The following is a 19546-nucleotide window of genomic DNA, read 5'->3' as shown; positions in this document are numbered from 1 at the left end:
TCTGCTGAGCCTGTCAATTGAACAATAGGCAGGTATCAAGATAAACTCTCACTGACACCACTTCAGAAGGACTGAAATAAGATAGTCCTGTGATGACTGCCCCCACTTACGTTTAAAATATATATATATACACATATATACACACATATATATATACACATATATATACACATATATACACACATATACACACACATATACACACACATATACACACACATATACACACACATATACACACACATATACACACACATATACACACACATATACACACACATATACACACACATATACACACACATATACATACATACATACATATACATACATATACACACACACACACATTTGGACACTGTAAAAAATATTTTATATAGATAGTTTATTATATTTGTTTACACAAAAATGAATGGCAGAAACACAGGAGTACACTCCCAGGACTGATGATAGGGAATAGAAAAAAAGGATAAAAATAAGGAGGACATACTTGAAAACCAGGAAAACTTAGGAGGAAGTCTAGGAAGGTTTAAAATAGCTCATGAGAAAGGAGGCAGTAAGTAGTTAATGAAAAAAAGAAGTATTGCAGGCAGGAAAGGAGCAAGGTGTGTGTGAGGTGGATAGCAGAGGGAACTCACAGCTCCTTTACCTCATCTAGTAACCAGTAAAACAAACTAGGAAGGCAGCAAGGAGAGAAAGTTCCCCCCTCCAAAGGAATGCAGAGAACACACTTACAGAAGGCAGGAGCTTTGATAGTGTCTGTGGGAGGAGGGGCTGCTAGTGCAGCTGTAGAGCAGAACGTAGGAAAGTGAAAGTAATTGCTTCCCTGCAAACCATTTGACCTCTCTCCTCCAAACATCACATGCATGGGCAGAGAGGGGAGTGCAGCCAGATTCTCATGTCGTAGTGCGACCTGGCTTTTCATTACAAAGTGGCTGCCTCCAAGCACACAGGTAATGCTGTGCCTGCTGTTAGAGCAGCACAGGATGAATGAGTAATGAGCAGAAATGGAAGCCCCCATGACAAAATACAAACTAAAATAATTTATGCATGGATTTGTGGATTAACATTTTATTTGCCAGACAGTGTTTTTTATAAAAATGCAAAAAAAAAAAAAAGTTTAAAATGACGACAGATTCCCTTTAATATTTACTGGGTAAACCTGCACCACCAATTAGCTTAAACAAAAAGAAAGTAAAATAGTGGAATGAATATATGATGGAATGAATACTGCCCCTCTGTTGGATAACTCCCAGCACCCAAAACTACATTACCAGTCTTACCATTTCAATTATATTTTCTTCCTTCTCATCAACATTTTCTATGTCAAAAGTACCAGCTGGTGAAGATTCTATTTCCGTACTAAGAGTTTCATTGGCCTTAGCCAATTGAGGTAGGAAGTTCTGTACTCTGTCTAGGACTGAAAAGAAAGCAGCAATATCTGTAATCCTTATAGAGTTTCATCTAATCATTACAAAGACAAGTTAATGGTGTACTGTGCCATATAAGCAACTGAGGAAATCAGTTTGAATTAAAGGAGTTGTTTACCCTCCAACACTTTTTTTTTAGTTCAGAAATAAAGACTTTTTTCAGTTACTTCCTATTATTTATGTGTGACTGTTTTTCTAATATTGAAGTTTAAATTTTCATTTTCCACCTTCTTATGTCTTTCTAAAGCAGCTCTGGGAAAGGGGTCACTGACTCTGTAAAACTGTTCTAAATTAATACATTAGTAGTTGATACATTTATCATCTTTGGCCCTGCAGAGAAGAACCCCTGAGTTTCATAAAAGACAGCTGTTATAATTGATACAATAATTGATAATATTTGACAGATATTGGTGAGAAACATATCAACTAATGTAGTGAAATTGTAGTTCAGAATCTGCACCTAGATTACAGAGCTGCCAGGCTGAAACACAGGAACATTACATTTTAACTTCGATTCTGGAAAAATGGCCCTGAAATAAAAGACGGAAATTTCTGGTGAGCAATCTGAAAATAACTGAACTGGAAAAAAAAGGGTTTGGAAGGTGGACAACCCCTTTAAGGCTTCATTCACAGTACAGACTGGTTCAGTTGCAAATGGTTTTTCAGTGGTGCAAACCAAAACAGACTGCTCTGATCAAAAGTAATTTAGTAGGCCTCAAAGGCAGGTCAAGCTACCTGCACCATCTTATAAAACGTTAAGCTAATTCTTGCTGTAACATATTATAAATTACTGGATATTCTTGAGGAGCAAATAGGAATAGAAAACACTGGCAGAGGCATATGGAAAGGAATTTTTATATGATAAGCAACTAAATATCTAAGAAAAGAAGAAGTTGCTTAACTGGATAACAGTGGGCAGATTTATCAAAGGTCGAATTTTGAATTTATGTTAATTTTTTTAATCTAATAAATTTGAATATACTCACAACTGAAATGGGAGGTTAAGAAAAATTTTGAATGTCTAATATTCGATCGAATAGTCCGACCAGAAAATCTGAATCGAATTCAAATTGAGATTTCCCTCCGAAAAAAAAAAAAAAATGAATGTCAGGAGGGCAAAAACCATATTCAAATAGCTCAACGTACCTCTGCTATTGACTTGAAAATGAACTAAGCAGGTTTTAGGTAGCAAATATTCGAATTAGAACGGTTTCCATGGTCTAAATGTGATAAATCTAACATTCAAATTTACATTTGAATTGGGGATTAAAATTCAAATGTGTAAGTTTTAACACCATTTTCCCCCCGAAAATTCTAATTAACTATTCGACCCTTAATAAATCTGCCCCTAGGTGTTTGACATCTGCCTCTTGATCAGCATATGTTCATGCAATTAATTAACCTATGAAAGTGATTTAAAGTGTGATACATAATCAAAAATGCTAATGATGTTTTGATCAAGGTATAAAAAAAAAGTGATAAGGAAAAAGACAGAATCTTTGTCCAGACCCATCTGATTACTGTATTGCTAATCTGCGGTTTGGTGCACCTTACCAGTAAACCTTATCTTCTGAGTTTATGCATGATCCATGTGTCCAGATGTGGTAATTGCCAAAGGGATACAAATCCAAACTTCTTAGTTGTTACATGTAGTCTAATGCTTTGTCCACTTGAGCCAAATTGATCATGAATCCATTAATTCAGGCTGCCTTGACTAGACTTTGAACTCAAATTATTATAAGGCAGGTATAACTTGTCAACTTTTCTTGACTTAGACCTATACTGCTCAACTTAATGACCTCTAAACGAACCACTGGCACTGCATTAATTGCATAAAATGGCCCAGCATTGTTAGATCTTTATATAGTTGAAGAAGAATGGCATATCAGAGCTGTAGCATGTACATATTTACAATCCTTTACATTTAAACAATCTGAATGTTACTTACTGCTGCTTCTGGGTATTCTGGCAATTGGTGATTTTGCTCCTTGTTTATTGCGGTATTTTGGATTTATCAGAAGCTTATTGTAAAAGCCTAAACAGAGAGAACAACAATTACACTATAACCAAACAGTAACTGTTGCATTTCAATGAAGAACACAATTTCCCAAGCAATTTAATAACACAAATTACACAGAAGGGTCATCTTATTAGGGGTCCCAAACCCCACTACCCCAAACACACTACTTTGCACTAGTTTAGTTAATAGGCCCTGCCTTATGAGTAAATATCTGGGGAAGAGTGTCTACATTCTTCATACAAATGAAACCGGCTCCATGAGTAATGAAAGTGCCATTCAGTAGCGCACATAGCGCGGCAGCACACAAGAGGAGTAGATGCAGCTGTTGCAAGCAGGACAGGCTCCACTCCATTCTATTCATGCAGTATTTAAAGGCTGCTTCAATTACCTCCCGTTGCACCGATATTAAGAAGCACCTGTGAGGTCGCCTCTTCGCTCTTTCCAGCCTCCGCTTCCTCCATCTACACGACACGAGAGATGTGTACTAATACACTCCAAGCACTCCCCAAAAACAAATAAGCATGAGGCTTCCAGAGAAAGCGCACAATGCTGACGTCACTTTGAGAACGCTTTCGACGGCCATTTTCCTTACTGGCATTTTTTCTCTACGGTGAATACAAAATGCTGGTGAATAGCTACATATTCCTATCCAAAATGTATCCTTCGTAATACCAATAACACACGGCGCTGTTTATCTCAACTACTTTGTTGCTTTATTGCCGTGTTATATTTATAGGTGAATACTGCCAGTTACCAATATGGCTACCGGAAGTACGATAAATCGCTTATTACAGCGCCATATGGTCTTCTAGTAAATTGCGCTGACCAACTTTATTGCCAGTACTGGGGGTAAAGGGCGCCCTCTACTGGATATAATTATGGCAACACACGCAGCAGTCCTTTTTATAGTAAATATTGACGTACAACTTGTTCTCATTTCTGTGACAAATTTTTTAAGTAGAAAACCATAAATCACTGCCGGGTATAGTGCTGACTTTGTCCACGGTGCGCTTAATACGGGGCTAAGGGCAAAAGACAGCCATTAAAGAACCCTGTGAGATAACAGTTATCATTTCATTCTTTATATTATTATTTATCCTTTATTTAGCTTGACAGGCAAATAACAAGGACTTGCCCCCGCCCACCAGAGATGATCCTTTGCCGAGGCGTGAATAGAAGACTTGACGTCAGGCCACATCAGCATTTGTGCCCAACCTACTTCAGTCTGGTTTGCGCTTGCGCAGTAATAGGCAGACGTCCGCTGCTAAGAGATCGGGCAGAGAGGGATGAGAATATCGAAGGATGCAACGTTATGGCTGGGGGTTATCCCAAATTGTTCAGGTAGGAGGGGAGGTTTAAGGGTCAGCTCTTCTGTTTGTATTTGCCGGGTGAGAGATGTCACCTGTCCTGTGTCCGAGTTGTCTCTGCTTCCTGTTGGGGGGGGGGATGTGTGTGCGGTGTTTATTACTTATGTCATTGGCTACGTCACCCTGGAGTAGAGAGAGTCTGATGTTAGGGGCAAAGGATTAAGGAAATCCTCCTGTGGGAAGAATGTGTCGGAATAAAAACAAATCCACAGAGAGCTATATATACAGTATTTATATAGACAGTGAAACCTTCATTTTACATATCCTAATGTTAAGTTTTCCATAATGTTCCACCAATATATTATGTATTCTTTAGATTTTACACCATTTTTCTGGTCCCCCGAAGAAACGTAACATAGGGTTTCTACTGTATATATTTATTAAAGGGTAAGGCAACATTTTTGCTTATCTTTACTGTAGCCAATAGAACAAGGCGATTAGGTATTTTGGGCAGCAGGTGCCTTTATGTCAAGCGAAAGGCATTCAGTTCTTGGCTAGTGAAAAGGCTTCTTACATGACCGCATTTTTATAACCATGACCATTAAACATGTCATATATAAAAGGTGTGGAATTGTATCCCCCACCCATTTGGGGTCAGTGCTCATATGATATAAAGACCTAGAACAAAGTATTCCTTGATTATTTCCAAACGTTAGGAACTATGACCACACACAATATATCAAGGGCCCTTGGTCCTTTAACGTCCTAGTCTTCCCCATTTCCAATCCCCCTACTAAGGGCTTATTAAAGGAGAAACAAACCCTTAATAAAAAAAACCCTACCCTACATAGACCCCCCCAGCCTAGCTGCCCCCCCCAGCAAATGTCCCTAACGCTTTACTTACCCCTCTGTGCAGATTCTGTCCAGCGGAGTTTACGGCAGCCATCTTTTTCTCTTCGGAATGAGACCAGCGAAGCGGCGCATGTGCAGTTGGAGAAAATTTATGTATCGCGGCAACTGCGCATGCGCTACACGAAAATTGGCGAAGCACTGGTCTCATTCCGAAGATTACCAAAGCGGCTGAAGATAGCGCCCATGAACTCCGCTGGACAGAATCTGCATGGAGGGTTAAGTAAAGAGTTAGGGGCATTTTCCTCAGGGGGCAGCTAGGCTGGGGGGAGGAGGGAGGGGGGTCTATGTAGGGTAGGGTTTTTTTTTATTAAGATTTGTTGCTCCGTTTAAAGGAATTGTTCAGTGTAAAAATAAAAACTGGGTAAATAGACAGGCTGTGCAAAATAAAAAATGTTTCTAATATAGTTAGTTAGCCAAAAATGTAATGTATAAAGGCTGGAGTGACTGGATGTGTAATATAACAGCTACAACACTACTTCCTGCTTTTCAGCTCTCTTGGTTTACACTGACTGGTTACCCTGGTTACCAAGCAGTAACCAATCAGAAACTTGAGTGGGGGCCACATGGGTCATATCTGTTGCTTTTGAATCTGAGCTGAATGCTGAGGGTCAATTACAAACTCACTGAACAGAAATGTACCATGTGGCCCCCCATCAAGTCGCTGACTAACTCAGAGTTATAGAGCTGAAAAGCAAGAAGTTGGATTCTGGCTGTTTTATTAGACATCTGTTTACTCCAGCCTTTATATATTACATTTTTGGCTAACTAACTATATTAGAAACATTTTTTATTTTGCACAGCCTATCTATTTACACAGTTTTTATTTTCACACTGAACTGTTCCTTTAAGGATTCGTATAGGATAAATGAAGCCCCCCTAATTTTATAGGCAATAATATATACTATATGGTGCTGGTTTTACTTTTGGCCAAAAATTAATATTATCTTTAAAAAAGGCCCCTTTTTTGGAGCTTTCTGAGTTTCAAATGAAAAGTGGGCGTGCCCTAACGGTCCCTACCAGAAGCACAGTGGGAGGGGGACAGCCAGTCACAGCCCTGCAGTCACACATGCAAAGACAGGCTTCAGTTCCCTATCAGGTAAGTCTAGCTGCTGATTGGTTCCTATCAGTGCAGTGTGCTGAGTGCCGCCAGCCCCCCTGCACAGCTTGGGAAAGGAGGCAACAGAAAGTGGAACAGATGGGCTGGAGTAGTTGGGTTTTTGCAGAAATTTTAAATAGACTAACCAGAAACACAACTTTTTAAAGCACATTCCTTCTGTATCTAAAGGAGTTTCATGCACTGGTACATTCTTGTTTTTTTACATAATAAGTCTCCTTTAAATATAGGATACACAGGGTTCAGAAACTCTGTGAGGTAGCTTCTGCACGGTAGTACATTCTTTAGTTAAGATATCAAAAGTGTGCTGAATTGGCATAGTTGCTAACTTGGCGACAGGCTTCACAGATCATTGCAGAGAGTCCAGTCATCAGCAGGGGTATTACTGCTCCCTGCAGCAGATTTGGGTTGGTCTTGCTTGTCATTTTAGGCATAAAACAGCTAGCCGATACTTAATGTCTCCTTTACACTAGCAACTAGACATTGGTTAAAATATGAGACTAGATATGAACAGGAGAGGGTCTGCATAAAATGATCAGAAATAAAATGTAACAAAACAATTATAGCCTGACAGAGCAAATGTTTTGACTGCAGTATTCTGTGATTTCCTAAAAAACTACTTTAAAAATGCTGGAATGTGGCTTTTGAGCAAGGCAGAAAACTATAAAAATGAAGACCAACTCAAAACATTTTGAAAAGAAAATGTCATTTTGTAAGACTGGAAATGCTGATTTGAAGAACTTCCTCTTTCAATTGTTTTCTGATGTGTTCAATCTGACATCTGATAATTTCAACATATGTCCGATGTAGTGATTAATATAGTTATGCCTTTTACACCACAACCAATTCCAGTAGAGACTTTGTGACTTTAATTTAGTCATAACTAAACACGGCAAAAATTGGGTTACTTTACTTTAAGTGGAGCTCATCACAATAATTATAGTTTGTCACCGCCAAAAGGTTAAAAATCGCCTTTAATTGTTCATGGAAGCACTGGACATCATGCTTGTTGGTCTTTAACTAAGCAGGTTGGTTGTGTTTAGTAATGTTAATAATATTTAAAGTATCTTTAATAATCAAAAACAATGAATGACTAGATTGGAATGTGTAAGCAGTATCTTAGTCAGAATATCTCATGGACAAACCAGTTTTATTCTATTTATGTATGTTAAATAAAAAAATCACGTAGTTGTGATTAAGGAAAATAATACTAAAACTATCTGAGGAACAAAGGCTAGTTAAGTGGTAACTTATACCAACTTTTGGCTTTTATTCAATATTATATTTTCATTTTTGTCTTTCTTTTATTATTTGCACAAACGTACACATTTTGAAAACAATCCGGTTTCCTTTGCCCCTTTTCCTGTTCTGATTCTGTCTGTTACTTAGAATATTACAGCAATGTCTGGCAAAGTTTATTTTGTGGTTTTATTTGCATTTTGTTTTTTGCCTGAGAGGCTTTAACACTACAGATACAATGGAGGAAGCTGTTTTGCCGTACATGTTGATCTGTTGATGTTCCAGCCCTACATTAACCTGTATAGTACAGCATGAGATTGAAAGGAGAGAAGGGGGCAATCTGAATGGGGTGCTGCAAATTCTTTATAATATTGTGTTTGGGCGCATACATTCAAAAGGATTTGTAGCTAAACAGAACTTTCTGCACCAGCTTCTCGGTGCTACTTTCTTCTCTTCATTCAGCTCCTGTAAACACCAGATATTCCCCTCAAACTGTACCACACATGCCAACACTCGCCTATTTGTCTACAGATATTGAGAGAAGCAGCTCTGACAAACAACACAGTCTGGCATTATCCCTCCTGGCTGTTCTGGACATATGCACATGCACAGTTAAATAATTATCAGTTATCAACTCTACTGCACATTACGTGGGGCAACTGCATATAGTCTGTAGGACAAGACAGAAGATGTTGGTATAGAGCACAGTAAATTAGTACCCTTTGCACTAACCTGGGGTGCGAGGTTAGCATTTATAATTCCTTGGAGGGTGCCTGTCCCTGTTTTTTTAATTAATGAACAGTTCATGTATTTTGTGCTTAAAGGGGTTGTTCACCTTCCAAACACCGTTTTCAGTTCAGTTGTTTTCAGATTGTTGACTTTTTTTTCAGTTACTTTCCATCTTTTACTTTTTACAATTTTTTTTCAAAATCCAAGTTTAATGTTCATGTTTCTGGTATTTGAGTCTTTCAGCTCTGTAATCCAGGTGCAGAATCTAAACTGTTATAATTTTGCAACATTTCATTTATACATTTTTTCACTGTAGTATTAGCAACTATTGTATCAATTCTAACAGCTGCCTGTAATAAAATTGAGAGATTCTGCTGAGCAGGGCTAAAGATGAGAAATGTATCAACTAAATATATCAATTTAGAACAGTTTACAGGGTCGATAACCCCACCCCCCAGAGCTGCTTTAGAAGGTTAAAAATTAAACTTAACACTTCAATATTAGAAAAATGGTCACACATAAAAAATAGAAAGTAATTGGAAAAGTCTTTATTTCTGGTGAACTATCTGAAACCAACTGAACTGAAAAAAATATTGGAAGGTGAACAACCCCTTTAATGAAGTAAATTGTATGTGGTCTCCAGGCCAGCTATTTCTTCTAACATTACAGAGAAAGGCAGCTCTGTTTTGTACGTTTAGACCAAACCTCCACAGTATGTCTTGAACTTTCAGGATAGTTTTCCCCCTGTCTCCCATACATATAGCAAGATATCGTCTGTGTACATTTGAATACGCACCTCCAGGGGCACCATTTTAAAACCTGTTATGCCAGGATGTGAGCAGACGTTGTACAGTAGGGGCTCCATGGGTAGAGCAAATAACAATGGGGAGAGGGGACAGCCTTGTCTGGTGATGTGTTATGTAAGTTTAGTGGACTGATTTTAATTGACTGATTGAATCTCCTGTTATAATGTTGAATCAGCCTACCTGTTGACTAGTTTCAGGCAACTAGAACAACAAAAGAAGAGGCTGGTAAGTGATGGGCAGTATCCAGGGAAATGTATGGCCATGTTATGTCTGCATGCTGGTTACCCTACCAAACAACCAGTGGAAGAAGAAATATAGAGCATCTGAATAAAAGAAGAGAGATAAATAATTAAATATCCCTATTCTTATTCCCACTTAAGCTGTGAGTGAACATTGTTAAATATGTCAGTGCCATAGGGCTGCTTTCAAAATTATTAGTTGGGGCCTCTGCTGTCATAACAGGATAAGGACTTTGACAGCTGAGAACCTGACATAACAGAGCACTTTGGAACCAAGGCTTCTTTTTGCATGTCCTCATTCCTTCTTCTGGTCACTTGGAATGATACTGGTTTTACCTGTGTTTCCCGAGCTGCTACTTAATAGCCTTTTATTACATGACAAGGTTCGATGGGGAGAGAAAGTCTATGGGTGAGTGGTAGATGTGTAAGAAGAGCTTTGTCTTTGTAATTGTTTTGAGCATGGATAGACTTTCCTGTTTATTTTCTTCGAATACATTTGAATTTGGTACAGTCTTCCTTTAGTGAAGGTGCAGTATTGTTATATATATTTTAACTATATTTTATGACTCTTACAGGGTCCTCTTTTACAGTATTCCTCCAGCTCTGAGAGGACAGCTGAGAGACAATGACAGCCAACACTGGAGAGCCGTATAAAAGACATTCAAATGAAAGCCCTGTCGACAGGAATATTAACGTAAACGCAATTCAATCAGACAAGTTTTTATCTCTTCTTTTGAGCATGGTTCCTGTTGTGTGCCAGACGGGTCAAGAAGAGAGACTGAAGAAGGTCAATGGATTGACACCCATTGGTTATGGTTTTAACATTCGAACTGACCAGCACTTGGAATTCCATAATTTGTCAGAACCAAATTATCTTGGAAATGGCCTCCATTGTTCAAGCCTTTGCAGTACAAATTATGACTTTGATGGTTATGATTACTGTGATGGAATCAATGCATCTGAAACTGATGCTATGCTGCAGGACAGCAGGTCATCTGCTGATGGAGATAAAGATGCCCTTGTCGAGGGGAGCAAAAAACAGACTAAAGAATCTAGCATTGCCATGGCGTTGCAAATACTTGTGCCATTTTTACTGGCTGGGTTTGGAACTGTGTCAGCTGGCATGGTTTTGGACATTGTCCAGGTTGGTTTTTAAATTATCATGTGTTTGTTTACATGTCAACTCTGGCGCAGAGAACAGTTATTTGTAGAGTACATAATATCCAGCAAAAACAGCTGATTGGGTTTATTTAATGTTTACATGCTTTTCTAGTAGATTTAAGATATAAAGATCCAAATTACTGAAAGATCCGTTATCCAGAAAACCCCAGGTCCTGAGCATCCATACCTGTATGATGTTTTCTCCTCAGCAATTCTGAGCTGCTTTGCTGTTTGGTTGACCATTAAAGAGTTAAATCACTGATGCAGATGCCATCTTTATTCTGCCTTATTTTTTTTCCCTCCAAATATTTATTAAACCTTCTCTTTATTTTTTTGCTAAAAAGTATAGTACTAAAGGAAAATTCGTAAAAAGTAAGGCAAAGTTGTAGAAAATACATGTTGCCCATTGCATAATACAAAACAACAGATATGTGGAATCTAGATCGCAAGGCACTGTTTAATTTTATGTCCGCATTGTAGATTCTATGTTGCTGGCAGTTAAAAGGTTAAAGACATGAATCCACATGTTTTCCAGGTGCAACAAGAAAATCATATATTTCTTATTGAGGCAGCAATTATAAATGCCTTTTCAGATTAAAAAATTATATGTCAATGCAAGAATGGATATATTATCAAAAAAAAAAAAATTAAAACCATTTTTTTTAACAGCACTGGGATGTATTCAAAAATCTTACAGAAGTCTTTATCCTGGTTCCTGCGCTACTTGGTCTTAAGGGGAACTTAGAAATGACATTGGCATCCAGGCTTTCAACTGCAGTAAGTATGATTCCAAGAAATGTATTCATGCAAGTCAATATGAATTTCACATTTTAATAATTTTAACCTAACCTTATAGCGTCATGTAAGCAAATGGCAACACGTAGCATTCATTCTGGCACTCTATATAAACAACCAATGTCCATCAATTTAATTTGACTATTTGTTATCATTGGGGGAACTGGCCCTATAGCTACAATGTATCATTATAAGTATAGTGTCCATGTTTCTCCTGTGTGGCCCCAGTGGTATTCCTGCAGTGTTAGTGATACAATAGAAAGGATGATTATTGTGCAGAGAATGAATACCATACAGAGTGATCATTTTCAGTATGATGATGAAATTGCTAAGAGTCAATGGAAGCTTACCATTTGCTTGTGGTTGACCTTTTGAGATGTATTGTTTAGGGATGCACTGAATCTACTATTTTGGATTCGGCCGAACACCCGAAATCCTTTATGAAAGATTCAGCCGAATACCGAACTGAATCCGAACCCTAATTTACATATGCAAATTAGGGGTGGGAAGGGGGAAACCGTTTTTTTCTTCCTTGTTTTCTGACAAAAAGTCACACAATTTCCCTCCCCACCCCTAATTTGCATATGCAAATTAAGATTCGGATTAGTTTCGGCTGTCAGAAGGATTCTACCGAATCCTGCTGAAAAAGGCAAGTAGAATTTGCTGGTCACCTGTTAAGAAGCAAACATTTTATTGATTACTATGGGTTACTGCTCCTGGGCAAACTTAGTTCCTTTTATTACCGTTTATATGGGATACACGTTTTTCTTAAAAAGTGGCAAAATAAGTGTCTCCATCTTGCCTGGGGTAACTGTGCACATCTAATCACGAGACACTCTGTGCATTGGTACAGAATTCCATTTAGTGTCTGCATACCAGAACAGTTAATATATTCTATAATAAGTGATAATTAGATTTATTTATGGAGTGCATGCCCCAAATAGTAGGGCTGTAACAGATTATTAATAGCAAGCACAGCATTTTGGAAGACCAAGCACAACCTCTGTCAGGTGCATAAATTCCCATAAGATTGTGTATGTCTGTTTGTAGTGTAGGTGTGTGCAGTTTGTATATGTAATATATAAATTTCCTCATGCTGTTTCTACTAATCCCAATTCACAAAGCATGTAAAACTTTTACCCTCCCACAGCTTGGATCAAGGCCCTTCCAACAGTTGGGAGGTCACAGTTTGATGGTATTCTGGTCCTCTATATTGCACGGCCCTCTGTCTTTATAGAGCAGTTAGAAGAAGATTGCCTCCAGAGACTTTTTTTCTAGATTGTAGCCTGTAAAAAGGCTACTGGCACATGGGGCATTTTTTGGCCAATACAGTGGGAAAACAAAAGGAAAATTGGGACATCACAAATAAAAGGACTGCTGATATCTAACTTTAGGGGCCGGGCCAAGGTAGTTTGGCACCCTAGGCAAGGGCTTCAATCAGTGCCCCCCCCGCCCCTGTTCTGTATGACCATTTCCCACATAATCACATTTTTTTAATAAAGAAACCTTACAACATATTAATGAATTAAACTGTACCTGTGCCAGCCAGCAGCACCCAAAATATTGCCCCAATCTGTACCTGTGTCAACCTGTAGCCAAAATATTGCCCCCCAAGTCTGTACCTGTTGTGCCAGCATTGATTCCCTAAGTCTGTGCCTATTGACCCTCTAAGTCTGTGCCTGTTGTGCCAGCATTGCACCCCCAAGTCTGTGCCAGAGCAGCAGCAGCAGTAAAAACATTGCCCCAGATCTGTACCTCACTGCTCAGTGCTCTGCTCACTGTTCTTCAACTTCTCCAACAACAGCCTGCCCAGTCGGAAGAATCCCGCACCGTCTGGCTCCCTTCAATGTGCGGCACACCAACGCGTCAGGCCAGCATAGCTCTCTGCCTCACTATGCGGAGTGACCTCACCAAGCGCCACTTACTACAGCGCATATGCATCCACTTCCACATCGCGGTAGAAGAAATCTGTACTACTGGAAAGAGGCACAGTCAGTAGTCTGATGCCGGGCAAAGGGCAAGTAAGCGGGAGGTGGGGAGAGTGGTGATCTGGCCATTTTGCCACCTGAGGCGGCGGCCTTCGTTCACTACCTACCCCTTTCCATAGCACACACATTTTTAGCGCCGGAGGGGGATGTCTACATCGCTAGTGCAATTGTGCTCTCTGCAGTAGAAGAGACAAATTTCCGAGTTAAAAAAATGGAAATTCAGCTCTTAGTTACCAGGAGCGGCATTTTTGCCGCTCCTGGCAACTAGGGGAGCGCTGTCACCTGAGACGAGTTTCTCAACTCGCCTCATTGGTGGAGCGCCCCTGGGTGGGAAGTAGAGCGGAACACTGCTGGAGCCTGGGGCAAACCTTACAACTTAAAGAAATAAAAAAAACCAAAAAAAAACGTTTTTTTTTCCCTTCAAAAGTGCGCCCCCCTATGACTGTGCCCTAGGCGGGCGCCTACTCTGACTAGCCCTAGTTCCGGCCCTGCCGAATATGACACAATATGATCTGCTCACAATTTTATGGATACCTGCATGCCTTGGTGCAAAATTGCCCACCTATGTAGCATGCATGTGCAATTCACAGACATTTTTGCAAAAATGGGCTTAAAGAAATTAAAGTCAATGTGGGACCCCCTTATTGATGATATCTCCTGTCTGTTTTAATACCAAACATCGTTACTTTCTGAGTTAATTTTAATTTATTTTTAGCATATGTAGTAGAATTTCATTCTAAGCTATGTTTGTATATAAATATTTGCAGTTCTATATCTCTAGTAAATTATATTTTCCTTGTCTTCACTGTCACGAAAACCAAAATATCTTCTATATTTATAGAAATGAGTAAGCTTTATAGCCCTGAATTGGCTATAAATAATCGTTTCCTGGTTAATTACATATTGCCTTAATCTTGAATCCTCAACCACGGGAATGTGGCCACCGCCCTTCATTTACTTTCTCACACGTAATAAGCACATTAATGATTCTTCATCCTCAACTGTGCCTGTGCTATGTTGCTTCATATGTCTTTATAATATATATTTTTTTTTATATTTCTGTGAACACAATCACTTTTAACTGCACATATGAAAGTGTGTGTAGAGATCAGGTAATTGGTTAAAAGTTACTGTTTGTAAAAGCCAGGAAAGTATTCTAGTTTGACATAACCTTTAGTGACTGTTGCTTTGGAACCAACCTTGGTGTGCTAAATATTTATAGAAACCTAAAAATTAAAGTAAGCTTCACCACTGGCAACAAAATATTTTTGCCAATGAAATTAACTTTGAGCTACAGACATGAGCACCTGTTGTGAAAGTAAAGGAAAGTAAGCAATAAGTTCATTCCCACTCGCATCTGTATTCCATATGTCTTAATTTTCTGAAGTAAAATAAATGCAAGATAACCCCTCCATATGAAATTATGAGAAAAATAAAATAGTTATAGTTTCTAGTTTCCCAGCAGAGCTGTTCTTTCTGGTGATACCTGTTCTGCAAAGTACTGTTAAATTTTATTTATTTTTTTGCTATTTCTTGCTACATAGGTTAATGTTGGAAAGATGGACTCGCCTATAGAGAAGTGGAACCTAATCATTGGCAACTTAGCTTTAAAGCAGGTAAATAATAGATATTTCCAGTTTTACCCTTTTTTCCCTTGCTTCTTTTCTGTTGGATTTTAGTTTTAAATATAGGGGCAGATTTATTAACCATCTAATTTGGCAAACCAGAAGGATTGCCCAACAGTGTAAACATTTTTTTCCTATTTAACAAAATTTTCCCAACTGGTTTGGATGTTTTTGTGACTGTCAGGAAAGTATTGAAACTGAACATTTTTTTCAAAGAAGATAGATGTCAGTTTGTCTGAATGTGTCTGACTGCTTTGAGTATTTCCTATGGGTGTACTTATTAAAACAGATAGATGTGTCCGTTTGTCCAAATGTGTTTAATTGCATTTATTTTCTATGGGTTTTATACTTAACTGACTTCACTTAACTACTGAGCTACATGCTGTACCAGTAGTGTCTGTAGACAAATTATTGTTGCTCATTATATCAATTTCTGTTCATATTATTAAATACATGGTGCAAATCAGGCATTGCTGAATAAAGTTCAGAATAGTGGCAGGTAAATTATAGTGAAGTTCCTTTTTAGTTACAGTATATTAGTAAGGTACGGGTATAGGACCTGTTATCCAGAATGCTCAGGATCTGGGGGGGGGGGGTTTCCGGATAATGGATCTTTCCGTAATATAGATCTTCATACTTTAAGTCTACTAGAAAGTCATTTAAACATTAAATACATCCAAAAGGCTGGCTTTGCTTCCAATAAGGATTAATTATATCTTAGTTGGGATCAAGTACAAGGTACTATTTTATAATTACAGAGAAAAAGGAAATCATTTTCAAAAAATTGTATTATTTGGATAAAGTGGAGTCTATGGGATCCAGCCTTTCTGTAATTCAGAGCTTTCTGGATAACAGCTTTTCAGATAACGGATCCCATAATATTCACTGAAGGATTAGGACCTTGTGTAGGACACTGAACTACCAAGGCCACTGTAGGAATTGCTGCTGCTTTGGTTTGAAATGCACAACAGAAGCAAGTGCTAATCCACTGGGAAATTACAAAAGCATTCATCATTGTTTTAAATTACATGAATTGCGTTTATTTTCCTTTAAATAGATGTACGTTTTTGACTTTATCAAGTAAAAACTTTAATAATACCTTTGCTGGTTGTTTCTAGGTACAAGCAACTGTGGTTGGCTTTCTGGCAGCCGTGTTTGCTGTTATATTGGGCTGGATCCCAGATGGTAAATACCAGTTAGATCATGCAATCCTTCTATGCTCCAGTAGTGTAGCTACTGCGTTTATTGCATCTCTTCTGCAAGGTATGATAATTAAACACCCTATTCTTATTTCCTATCATTGTCTGAATTGCAGTTAGGATTCTAGTATGTTCATTTCCAAGCTGGCAAGAATGATTTCTGTTTCTCTTCTGTGATTCAAAATTTACACAAAAAGCTTGATACATATTTACATTTCTGATACTCAAAATTTGTATATGTAAATATGCACTTGGTCATTGAAGTAGGGATTGATCAGACCATTTTTTTGGCATTCAATTACATTTGAATGCTTCACAGAATATTTGGCAAAATGTTCAACGTGTAATTAGATTTAAACACAGCCATACCTTATGTGTGAGGAATCTGTGAATTTGTCCCAGTCTATTGGTTTTGTCCAAATTCCTCGATTTGGTGTGTTTTTATTTACTAAAGTTAATGCTTGGTAAAGCTAAAGTAGCATCCTGTCATTCTGATAATTTTGCCACCGGTTTCCTGGTTATAATGGTCATTTAAGTGGAAGGATACATGTTTTGTTTTACCTTGCAATATTTTAGAGATTCTTTTCATATAATATAAGAAATTAAGTGAAATCTTGTAATACACATGGTATGCTACCATTTGAGGAAGTAGAGTACACATAATCCGATAACCGAGTTTTCAAACAACCAACAAAAAGGATAGGTATACAAATCACTGACACTAAGAAATTGGGTCTACAAAATGTTAAAATATTTTTTGTAAACTTTGTGTGGTGTGGTGGTCCAAAACCCACTTATCTGTATTATGCTAGACATTCCCAAGAGTGTATATACATGCTATGTATTGAGATCCACAAAAATATAGACATAAAAAATAGACATTTAACGGGGAACTAAAGTCTAAAATAGAATAATGCTTGAAATGCTGTATTTTGTATACTAAACATACACATGAACTTACTGCACCAGAAGTTGGCCGCAGGGGGTAACCATCTTTTAACTATGTTCTCCATCTCTGCTAGATAGGTTACAATAATAAAGACCCCTGTGTAAGAAAAGGGAGCTCAATTAGTTAAAAGAGAAGGTTGCTACTTATAGTCAAGGTAGGCCAAAGCTGTAACTGCATGGGGCTAGGGGAAGGGAAAAAATACAATAATTATGTATTCATAATGTGGCTTACCAAAGGGTGCAAGTTATATAGCAAAACATATTTCTTTATAAACGGTATCATTAAAACACTGACTATTTTTTCTTTGGCTCTCATCCCATTAATTCAGGCATAATCATGGTTGGAGTCATTGTAGGATCGAAAAAGACTGGAATAAATCCAGACAATGTTGCTACACCTATAGCAGCCAGCTTTGGGGATCTGATCACTCTGGCTATATTGGCTTGGATAAGTCAGGGACTTTACAATTGCCTTGGTAAGGATATTTTATTATGCAAATGTAAATGATGTTCATTTAGCCTTAATTACAAGACCGATGAGGGCCATGTCATGAAACACACACATACACTGTAGTTTATGGCCATCTGCTATCTAAATTCACATAACCGAACACTTGATTTATTAAAACCTGTGGTTGATGTGCAACAAGGAAGCAGAAAGAGGGTATGTCCCACTTTATTCACCCCCCTAACCAGCCTGAACTTGAGCTATTAGGAGTACACTGATTGCACATGTGATATGAAATCAGATGACTATTGGTGCTCCACCTGCTCCTCCTAATCCTTGGTGTATGAGTACATTTTTTTTCTCTTGTCTCTAAAACTGGCTGCTGTTACATTGTTTCAGTAGTCAGAAGTTTAGAGAATATAACTAGACAGATGCTACTTTCAATAGCAGTTTCACTTACAAACCCACTGAAAAGTTTCAACCCACATTTCAAAGTTGAACTGGCTATTATTATTCAAAAAACATCTGAAGCAGATAATCCCTATCCCGTGTAGCAAGTGCTGCCGTGTTCAGTTCTTTGTGTACCATTCTCTTGAGCCCACCTCTTTTGCAGGGCAATTGTGCTATGCTATGCTTCCTATATATATCCTTTTATAGGGTGCAGATTATTGCACCCTGGGTCAGGGTGGAGCTCTTTACTTAATATCTACCTTGAACAGATTGATGTTAACTGGAGCAACATACATGCCATACCATGGGGTACTCAAGTGAAAATGTTCCCCCAGCATACCCAAAAGGAAATATATTTTAAGATGTCTCCTTGATCTTCCTTGTTCATGGTCAGCTGTTCCCAACTAAAATCTCATTACTAGAAATGTACAAGCTGCTTGTTGTATTTCATGTATGCCACCAGAGGGCCATATTTCCCTAGAAAGTCATGCACTCTTCATTTTGGATCTAGTAAACATCTATCCCCCCCCCTTTAATTGTATGTAAGCATGATTATTTAGTCTTCAGTCTCTTTGGTTATTACAAAATAGTTAAATCTGTCTACACAAAAACAAAATGTACAGTATAAAGAAAGGCTACCATGGTTCCCAAAATGTTGGGAAAAATTAATTATCCTTGCATTAAACCCACATATGTGTATATTTTTTTGAGTAACCATATACACCTACGTGTTACAAAAAAATTTAGTGCAACATTCCAGTATTAATTGCTAGTTTAACAGGCGAAAAAAAGGTTAGCAAATACACAAGGCCCAAAACAAAAACAAGGTATTGTTTTTTGCCCTTGCACTGCATAGCTGTGGTTAGTATTAAGCTTTTCCTAGCCCTTGGTTAACTAACCTCTCCACCGCCACAGGTTTTGGAGCGAAAGTTAGAAAGCAAAGATCTCAAATAAAAAATTATTTGAGATCTGACCAAGCCTGATTGACCAGTGGCAGATGTTTTTTTTGGCCCGAAACAGAAAATATGTGCATTATGTGACCTTGATTTTCAGTTCATGTGAACGTGTGTATTATAGGTGTTAGCTCAACGTTTACTAAACCCAGGGCCTCTATTAAGAACTCTTAGACCCTGTAC

At 38.2% G+C, this 19546-nt stretch overlaps 2 protein-coding genes across 3 annotated transcripts in view; one reads left to right on the top strand and one right to left on the bottom strand.

The window, feature by feature from the left end:
- The window catches only part of nopchap1.L (NOP protein chaperone 1 L homeolog), a 5267-nt gene extending 1259 nt beyond the window's left edge, over positions 1-4008 (bottom strand). The window contains exons 1-3 of the mRNA XM_018252344.2: positions 3839-4008; positions 3379-3465; positions 1284-1420 (exon numbers count right to left, since the gene is read on the bottom strand). Of these exons, the coding sequence (XP_018107833.1) occupies positions 1284-1420; positions 3379-3465; positions 3839-3911 (297 nt within the window). The 5' untranslated portion in view covers positions 3912-4008. The remainder of the gene's footprint in view (positions 1-1283; positions 1421-3378; positions 3466-3838) is intronic.
- A 627-nt stretch (positions 4009-4635) lies between these two features.
- The window catches only part of slc41a2.L (solute carrier family 41 member 2 L homeolog), a 40365-nt gene continuing 25454 nt past the window's right edge, over positions 4636-19546 (top strand). The window contains exons 1-6 of one of the 2 annotated variants that reach the window (XM_018251006.2): positions 4636-4791; positions 10372-10940; positions 11627-11734; positions 15285-15356; positions 16484-16628; positions 17842-17988. In XM_018251006.2, the coding sequence (XP_018106495.1) occupies positions 10422-10940; positions 11627-11734; positions 15285-15356; positions 16484-16628; positions 17842-17988 (991 nt within the window). In that variant the 5' untranslated portion in view covers positions 4636-4791; positions 10372-10421. 2 annotated transcript variants of the gene reach the window in all.

The sequence above is a fragment of the Xenopus laevis genome, chromosome 3L, assembly GCF_017654675.1.
Source record: "Xenopus laevis strain J_2021 chromosome 3L, Xenopus_laevis_v10.1, whole genome shotgun sequence".
Lineage (NCBI taxonomy): Eukaryota > Metazoa > Chordata > Amphibia > Anura > Pipidae > Xenopus > Xenopus laevis.
This window is presented reverse-complemented; position numbering and strand designations above follow the sequence as displayed.